The sequence below is a fragment of the Austrofundulus limnaeus genome, unplaced genomic scaffold (assembly GCF_001266775.1).
Source record: "Austrofundulus limnaeus strain Quisiro unplaced genomic scaffold, Austrofundulus_limnaeus-1.0 Scaffold358, whole genome shotgun sequence".
Lineage (NCBI taxonomy): Eukaryota > Metazoa > Chordata > Actinopteri > Cyprinodontiformes > Rivulidae > Austrofundulus > Austrofundulus limnaeus.
In genome coordinates this window covers 670,123-679,643 of record NW_013952760.1, presented here as the reverse complement: position 1 = coordinate 679,643, position 9,521 = coordinate 670,123, and the positions used below count along the sequence as shown (strand labels likewise).

Genomic DNA, 9,521 nt, shown 5'->3' with positions numbered 1-9,521 from the left:
CAGGTGATCTGTGGGACCTTAAAGGGTCAGGTGATCTGTGGGACCTTAACGGGTCAGGTGATCTATGGGACCATAAAGGGTCAGGTGATCTGTGGGACCATAAAGGGTCAGGTGACCAGTGGGACCTTAAAGGGTCAGGTGATCTGTGGGACCTTAAAGGGTCAGGTGATCTATGGGACCATAAAGGGTCAGGTGACCAGTGGGACCTTAAAGGGTCAGGTGATCTTTGGAACCTCGAAAATTCAGGTGATTTGTTGGACCTTGGTGGGTCAGACTCAGTCTAAATGAGAGAAGATGAAATATTTGTTTACCTCTGATTTTCTTCTTTACCTGAAGTCTGTCGCTTTTTGTTTGTGTTGTAGGTTTAAAGTTTTTTGTTTGTTGTCTTTTTCTTTCTCTTTCTTTTATTTATGAGTTCTGACAACAGAACTGCAGATTAAAGATGTTTTATTTCCTGTTCTGCTTCTCTCCACACTGCACAGGAAACGGTTACTGGGCAGTCCAGAAGCCTGCGAGGTTCTCCGCAATGCCAATATGGCTTCTCTGCTGCCCCCTGTTGGTACAGAGGTGTTCAAACGCTTCACACCAGCCTCTCTAGAAGAAATCAACCGAAGACAAGCAGCTAAACAACAAGAAGCTGAACAACAGAAGGAAGAACAAAAGAAACATGACAATATTGAGGTACAGATGAGCACAAATCAATACAAGATAAAAAAAAAAGATGCTCTGACTGACTGGTTTCTCTCTGGCAGGTGTCTGAGGAAGATCTCCCTCAACCAGCCAGTGATCTCGAGGCTGGGAAGCCCCTTCCCTTCATTTTTGGAGACCCACCTCCTGAGTTACTCAACATCCCTTTGGAGGAGTTGGATCCCTTCTACCAATCACAGAAGGTCTTTCTTTCTTAAATGAAATGTATTTTCTATTCGGAATACTTGCTGACATCTCAGACTGATATCTGTAAATAATTGTTACAATTTCTTAACTTTCATTTATATAATCTATTACATCATGGAGGTAAAAGACTTAAATTCAAGGGTCTAATCCGTCTCTCTGCAGACCTTCATCGTGCTCAGYAAAGGAAACATCATCTACAGGTTTAACGCAGAGCCGGCGTGTTACCTGCTCAGTCCATTCAACCCTCTGAGGACCTTCGCCATCAAGATCCTCATCCATTCATATCCTTAAAGATCACACTTTAGTCCTGTCTTGGGTCATCMACTTTATTTATTGAAACCATAAAGTTAAAAAAAAACTCAGCTTTCCTAAAAAGAAAACAATCAAAGCAACTAAGACCGTAAAACCGGCAGTGATGAAACATCCAAGCTTTAATCAGCTTCTGTCAAATATTAACAAGACGACATTCATGAAACAACACTGATCTCATAACGTTAGACGTCATGAGGTAGTGATGGAGGTAGACCACAGTTCTGATTCAAACAGGACAAACGATAAATACTGAGGAAAGCAGAACCGTGGATCAGCAGGTTGATTGACAGTTTGTTCTTCCTTACAGCCAAAACTTTGTTTAGTTTGTTCATCATGGTGACTATTTTGACCAACTGTGTGTTCATGACGATGAGTGATCCTCCAGCATGGAGCAAGACGGTGGAGTAAGTCTACACACACACACACACACACACACACACACACACACACACACACACNCACTCCAAATAAACTACAGACACAAAACACATCACACACACACACACACACACACACACACACACACACACACACACACACACACACACACACACACACTGGATACTTACCTTGTACACACATAATACAGCTCATTTGTACTGGATACTGTTGAACCTCATATAAACCATACTTTTACACTCCAAATAAACTACAGACACAAAACACATCACAGAAACGTTAACACACGCAGTCTACATAGACAACAAAGTAATCAACCTGACAGAAACGCCCCAGAGGTCACTGCAGGTCCACTCAGAGTTCTGTGGAAGCTACGAACAGAAGATCTGTTTTCTTGATTTTGTGTCTCAGAACATTTCTGTCTGTCCTTAAACAGATACGTCTTCACAGCCATCTACACGTTTGAAGCAACCATCAAAATTTTGTCCCGAGGATTCTGTGTGGGGGGGTTCACCTTCCTCAGAGACCCCTGGAACTGGCTGGACTTCATGGTCATCAGCATGGCGTAATAATCATTCACTAACATAGAGATAATTTGACCATACAGCATGWAGTTTATACATTAAACTTGTTTTTGATGCATAATCAGATATTTTTTATCTTATTAACCTCAGTCAGATTTGGTGAAAAATCCAGCTTAAAACTCTTGTCTTCTGCTGATGTGACTCATGATAAAAATACAGTAAAAGACAGGATGTTGATCAGGAATATTTCTGTTTTACAGATATTTGACTGAGTTTGTGGATTTGGGAAATGTTTCTGCACTGAGGACCTTCAGAGTTCTTCGAGCCCTGAAAACTATCACAGTAATTCCCGGTCAGTTTGTTGTTTACCTGTTTATGTTTACATGCATTACTTCTGTCTGCAGTTCAGCCACACACATTTGGTTTTGATCAGGATGTTGGTTTTCTTAGCTTCACTGCATCACAAATGTTTCACCAAAATTTCATTAAAACTTCACCTCAATTTTCTTTTTTATCAATGTTTCACCAATGTTCTACCATTGTTTTACCAATGTTTCAATGTTTCACCGGCATTCCACCATCATTTTACCAATGTTTCACCAACGTTCCACCATTGTTTTACCAATTGTCACCGATTTGTCACGAATGTTTCACCAACATTCCACCATTGTTTTAACAATTTGTCACCAATATATCACCAATGTTTCACCAATGTTCAACCATTGTTTTACCAACGTGTCACAAATGTTGTTTACCTAATTATGTTTACATGCATTACTTCTTTCTRCAGTTCAACCACACACATTTGGTTCTGATCATCACAGGATGTTGGTTTTCTTAGCTTCACTGCATCACAGATGTTTCACCAAAATGTCACTAAAGTTTCACCTCAATTTTGCTTTTCATCAATGTTTCACCAATGTTCCACCATCGTTTTACCAACATGTCACCAATTTTTCAATGTTTCACCAACATTCCACCATTGTTTTACCAATGTGTCACCAAAGTTTTAATGTTTCACCAACTTTCCACAAATGTTTTGCAAATGTCCCACCTTCATTTTACCAACATTCCACCATCGTTTTACCAACGTGTCACGAAAGTTTTAAAGTTTCACCAACATTCCACCATCATTTTACCAATGTGTCAAAAATGTTTTAATATCTCACCAACATCTGACTAAAATTTCACCTAAATTTTCCATTTTTCACTAAGGTTTACAAATTATCCACTGTTTTACCAATACTTTACTTATACTTTATAATTTCTTTAACATTTCACTAACTTCACCAAAATTTTAGATTTCACCAATGTTCCATCAACACTCCACTGTTGTTTTACCAATGTGCCACCAATGTTTCACGACACCATTATTTTACAGATTTATCAATATTCCAATAACATTTCACCARTCCATCTTTGTGTGAGCCTTTTTGAAAAGAATATACATCAATTTATGCAATAATAAGTTAAAATATTAGATTAAAATGATATRATGTTGTGGCCTTCAGTGTTTTAGTTCCTTGTTTTAAACCTGAGACAAACTCTCCTGGTTGGTTGCTCGTTCCTAAAACTCTGCCCTCTTTGCAGGTTTGAAGACCATTGTTGGCGCTCTCATCCAATCAGTGAAGAAAATGGGTGACGTCATGATTCTGACTGTGTTCTGCCTCGCCGTCTTTGCTCTGATTGGTCTTCAGCTTTTCATGGGAAACCTGAGACAAAAATGTGTTCTGATGCCACCGCTGAACAACCACACATCAGCAGAAGCCATCAATGCCAGTTTCTACAGCAACGACACCTACAACAACAGCACTTACTTTGATTACTATGAGCACATTAACAATCCAGGTAGCTTCAGTTAAAWGTTTGGATTTATAAAATTATATTTATTTTCTCCCCTAAATACAAACATTTATTCTGTTTTTCACTTTAACAGAGAATTATTACTTCCTGCCAGGCAGCCCTGATGCTCTGCTGTGTGGAAACAGCTCTGATTCTGGGTACTTTGAAATAAGCATTATTATTATAACTTTGTTATTTTTATTATTGATGATGATGATGTGTTCAGAGCTTGTCCGGATGGTTACATCTGTCTGAAAGCTGGGAGGAACCCAAACTATGGCTACACCAGCTATGACACTTTTAGTTGGGCGTTTCTGGCTCTGTTCAGACTCATGACACAGGACTTCTGGGAAAACCTGTTCCAACTGGTCAGTACCAAACTGGTCTCAATTCATCTTGCTCTGACTGATGTTTTTGTCCTTTTTGTTTGTCTCTAAACTGTGTCTGATTTGTGTCTGTGTGTCTGCAGACGCTGCGATCAGCAGGTAAAACCTACATGATTTTCTTTGTGGTGGTTATCTTCCTCGGTTCATTCTACCTCATCAACCTCATCCTGGCTGTGGTGGCCATGGCCTACGCCGAGCAGAATGCAGCCACCATTGCTGAAGCCAAGCAGAAGGAGGAAGAGTATGCTCAGATCCTGGAGGTGCTGAAGAGGAGAGAAGAGGAGGTACAATGTTGTGATGGATGAAAATTTTCAGAGGGTTTCCCAAACAAGAAGCTGGACAATTGTTCTTTGGTCATTACAGCTGGCAGCCAACAGGGCGGCGCTCTTAGAGAAGGAAGGCAAGAACTCTGAGGAAGAACAAATGGCCATGAATGGTATGCACACACACTGCCTCACAAACCCTAGTATACACACTGACCYACATACCCCACAAACTCTGGTATACATGCTGACCTAGTACAAACCCCACAAACCCTCATATACACAATGACCTATGTATCCAACAAAACCCACTTTACACACTGACCTATGTACCCTGCATTCCTGGTAAAATTCTGTTGGGTTTTCATGTCCACTCTCTGATGTGAGGAAAATAGGGGAGTGAGTTTCTGAGTCTGATCAGATTGTCCAAATAACCGGACAATTTATTTTCTCACAAAGCAAATTTTTTTTGTTCCAGACTTTGAGGAAGACCAAAGACCTTGTCCTCCATGCTGGTATGCATTTGCTGACATCTTCCTGAAGTGGGACTGCTGTGGTTGTTGGAGGTGGCTGAAACAACTGCTTTACACCATCGTCATGGATCCATTTGTCGATCTTACTATCACCATCTGCATCGTTCTCAACACCGTCTTCATGGCCATGGAGCATTACCCAATGACTGAGGAGTTTGAGGAGCTGCTGAGCATTGGAAACCTGGTCAGTGATGGAGGCTTTTTATACCTGAAGGTCTGACACAAAGTTAATTAAAACCCAAAAACTTTATGTGACCTTCCAACATTCTATCATCATCAAATCCTTAGGGTAGGACCAAACRCTTCAGCCAGAGTTAGTGCCATTTTTACTAACTTATCAAAAGTTGTTTGTTGTCAGAGAACCAAAGCTCCAGTCATAGCACTAGTTAGAGACCAGACATGCCAAACAATAAGACCAGAAAGATGAGTTCATCCAATTAAAACTACAAAAACAATGGTCTGCATTAGAATCACTGACCTTTGACCTCTGATCTTCAGGTCTTTACAGGAATMTTTACAGCTGAGATGGTCCTCAAGCTTCTTGCAATGGATCCATACAACTATTTCCAGGTCAGGGTTTCTCTCAGAGATAACAGCTGATTAAAGATGATGTTTTCATGGTTATGAGTGTTGTTCGTTGTCATGATTACAGGTTGGCTGGAACATATTTGACAGCATCATCGTTACCATGAGCCTGGTCGAGCTGGGCCTGGCTAATGTACAGGGTCTGTCTGTGCTTCGCTCCTTCCGATTGGTTGGTTCACCATTTTTATCATCCAGATCTTAACAGAGTTGTTGGAGAGCATCACCTGTGTCCTCACCTGTCCCTTCTGTCTCATCTTGTGTCCAGATGCGAGTGTTTAAACTGGCCAAATCGTGGCCCACCCTCAACATGTTGATAAAGATTATCGGGAACTCTGTGGGGGCTCTGGGGAACCTGACGCTGGTTCTCGCCATCATCGTCTTTATCTTTGCTGTCGTCGGCATGCAGCTGTTTGGGAAGAGCTACAAAGACTGYGTCTGCCGCATTTCAGAGGACTGCRAGCTTCCTCGCTGGCACATGAACGACTTCTTTCACGCCTTCCTCATCATCTTCAGGGTCCTGTGCGGCGAGTGGATCGAGACCATGTGGGACTGCATGGAGGTCGCGGGTCAGGCTATGTGCCTGATCGTCTACATGATGGTGCTGGTTATTGGAAACCTGGTGGTGAGTCTCTGCAGTTTGAATGTGTCTGGTGTACTGCACCGGTTAGTAAAGTCCAGAAGACATTTTAAACTTMAAAGAATCTCAGACCGGGGTCCTGGGCTGTGTTCGAACCATCATCTCAGTTTCTTCACTTGTTGCTGTCTTTATTTCAGGTCCTCAATCTGTTCCTGGCCTTGCTGCTGAGCTCGTTCAGCGGAGACAACCTTTCAGCCTCAGACGATGAAGGAGAAAACAATCTGCAGATCGCCATCAACCGGATCAGCAGGGCTGTGGCCTGGATCAAAGCCTGGTTCCTCAAAACCTTCTGTAATCTGCTGGGAAAGAAGACAACAAAAAACTCAGACCCTGCAGGTGGGGGTAGATTATTTTAATTGAAATCTTRGTTTGAGGCTTTGTAATTACATTTAGTTGTTAGAACCTAAATGATTTATTTGACGTTTGAAATCAATCTTTCCAGCTGAAAGCACTAAGGAAGACGACACGACGAAGGAGGTTTTACCTCTGACCTTTGTGACCTCGGAGCAGCCAGTAACACAAGTCACAGTCCCCAGCAGTAACCCAACCAGCTACTATCAWAACATCGTATCCCTGAAGGTCCCCATCGCCAAGGCTGAGTCTGACGCTGACAGTTCTGAAGACGACGACGAGGAGGGTGTGGAGCAGCTCTCACAAGTAAAATCTGTTTCCTCTCTGGTACCACAAACAAAAATCACCATCTGCATTGATTATGTGCTGTTGATGATCTGATCTGCTGTACTTGTTTAGGGTGAAGAATCGTCTGTCTGCAGCACTGTGCAGAAACTTCCTGAAAAGGCTGAAGTCCAAACTGAAAATGATGATTCTCCTGAGGATTGCTGCACTGATAGTATGCACACACACTCGCACACATAAAAGTATGAATCTTATTTTATTAAATGTGTTTTTTAATTTGAAGGTTAAAGTTTGGGCTAAAAGACAAAATATTGACCAGATAATAAGTTTGACGTCTGGATTTATGATGCTGAATCTCAAAGGGCAGGAACATCCTGGCAATAGTTTAGTCTCTTCTCAGGAACAAACCTGTCATCTGAGTCACTTTTCTTCAGTTCCAGAAAGTGGTTTGCGACCCTTGAAGTGAACATTTTGTTGTCCCGTCATTCGAATTYCACCTGAGAGAGGTTTTGCAATTATCTCCTGGACCCACATGAGCATTGTTGTCCTATACAAGGACGAGTGAATCAGTGACAAAGTGTAGCTAAGTGATCAAACCAGGGGCAGTTCTAGGGGCGGAGCCACAGGGGCAGTGTCCCTTGCTGAAATTTGATTGGCTCCCTGATGTGCCCCTGTCCTGTCACTCATCTGTCCTTTACCCAAGAGTGATGATGCCAGGTGCAGTTCCATGTTCAAACACTAGAGGTGCTAAATGAGACCAATAGAAACGTCCACCATGAATCAAGCTGATAGAAGTCTTTTTCTTTTCTTAAAATTTGAGCAATCCTGCAGAAATAAAGTCTCTCAACTCACCAATGATGACTGGATTTTCTCACATGCTGTGTTTGAGAGTATTTTATCTATGTACATTAACAATGCATGTAAAATTGGTAAGTGTTTAAATGTGTGACTGGTTAWATATATACACTTACCAAAACCAGGGATTTGTGTACAAGGATACTGAAGAAATACTTGGCTCCTCTATGAATACTGTCACCCCTTGATGGCCCCTTACTTAGGAAAATCCTAGATCCGCCACTGGATCAAACTGTACGTAAATTATCCTCCACTCCATATTCTCTTTAGAAAGTCCAGTTTATWTGATTCAAGTATTTTTGTCTCTTTGTGTCTCTTCTTATTTCAGAGTGTTACAGTCGCTGCCCAGTCCTGGACATAGACACATCCCAGGGCAGAGGAAAGATCTGGTTTAACCTCAGGACAACCTGCTTCTCCATCGTAGAGCACAACTACTTTGAGACATTCATCATCTTCATGATCCTGCTGAGCAGTGGAGCTCTGGTAACAATCATTTACATTTCTGATTAAAACGTCACCAGTTTGTTCTGTTTAGATGTGTTGCTGCTTTGTCTTTAACAGCCCAGCTTTAATTGAAACGTTTTATTTAAACTTTTCCTTGCTCCATGTCTTGGCGCCTGGTTGGCTGTTTGAACACGTGACAGAGAAGGTGCAGACTAACAGGCCTCTGAGCATTAATCTGTTGGTTGGCGTGGCTAACATGTGACTAACATGGCTGCTGAATGCACACAGGTGAGACTTATCTTTTTTACCTTCAGCTACTCACCGCTCGATGTGTTCCAGAAACTACTTCCTGTTTACAGAATAAAAGTGTCCAGCTGTTGGTGTGAAACTCCTGAATCTAGAACAAAGCTACTTGTCTGTTGAAAGTGTTGATCTGATCATCATCTCCTCTGTAGATGCACGTTAACAGCTGGACCTTGAGTCCTTCAGATGTTTGGTGGTGACACTGAACACCTGTCCAGGTGATAACTTTGGTCTACACATTAACAGGCCTTTGAGGACATCTACATGGAGCAGCGGCCGGTCATCAAGGTCATCCTGGAGTACGCAGATCAGGTTTTCACATACGTCTTCGTGTTGGAGATGCTTCTCAAGTGGGTCGCCTACGGGTTTAAGACGTACTTCACCAACGCCTGGTGCTGGCTGGACTTCCTCATCGTAGATGTAAGAATGTGACCAACGATGGAGATCAGTCCATTTTTTAAAATTCATATTAATTATGTCCACAAACCAAGACCCAGTTCATCTTAAATGGCATTAAATCAAAAAGTATTAAATTATAAATCTAATGACAAAATGTTATCTGTAAAACWAGAGAATTTGTTTTTTTCTGCAAAAATGTAATGTGAAAACTTGTTGTTAAAAGGATTTTGCTTAAAGTTGCTGAAGGCATGTCAAGTAAGAATAGCTAAAATTAGCAAAAAGAAGCTAAAACTCATCTGTCTACCTGGGAGTGATGATGGTGGATGCAGTTCCATGTTCAAACTCTAGAGGCGCTAATGGGTCAAATAGTAAAGTCCAGAATGAATCAAGCTGACAGAATTCTTCTTCTTAAAGGGTCAATATCATGTAAAATCAACTTTTTTGAGTTTTATATCATGTTATAATGTTATACTCTCATAAAAAAACACGCCCAAAGCCTTGCTCTGACT

The 9,521-nt window shown here is 41.5% G+C and overlaps 1 protein-coding gene across 2 annotated transcripts in view; it reads left to right on the top strand.

Moving 5' to 3' along the window:
* Window positions 1-482: 482 nt before the first annotated feature.
* scn4ab (sodium channel, voltage-gated, type IV, alpha, b) overlaps window positions 483-9,521 on the top strand; it is a gene marked incomplete at its 5' end in the record, with an annotated part of 17,830 nt that continues 8,791 nt past the window's right edge. For both annotated transcript variants that reach the window (XM_014023174.1, XM_014023175.1), the window contains 20 exon segments: window positions 483-681; window positions 753-890; window positions 1,057-1,175; window positions 1,521-1,610; window positions 2,042-2,170; window positions 2,390-2,481; window positions 3,720-3,977; window positions 4,066-4,129; window positions 4,198-4,339; window positions 4,441-4,641; window positions 4,721-4,793; window positions 5,099-5,337; window positions 5,652-5,723; window positions 5,806-5,907; window positions 6,004-6,360; window positions 6,513-6,711; window positions 6,818-7,032; window positions 7,126-7,225; window positions 8,195-8,349; window positions 8,860-9,033. In XM_014023174.1, coding sequence (XP_013878628.1) covers window positions 483-681; window positions 753-890; window positions 1,057-1,175; window positions 1,521-1,610; window positions 2,042-2,170; window positions 2,390-2,481; window positions 3,720-3,977; window positions 4,066-4,129; window positions 4,198-4,339; window positions 4,441-4,641; window positions 4,721-4,793; window positions 5,099-5,337; window positions 5,652-5,723; window positions 5,806-5,907; window positions 6,004-6,360; window positions 6,513-6,711; window positions 6,818-7,032; window positions 7,126-7,225; window positions 8,195-8,349; window positions 8,860-9,033 — 3,118 coding nt within the window.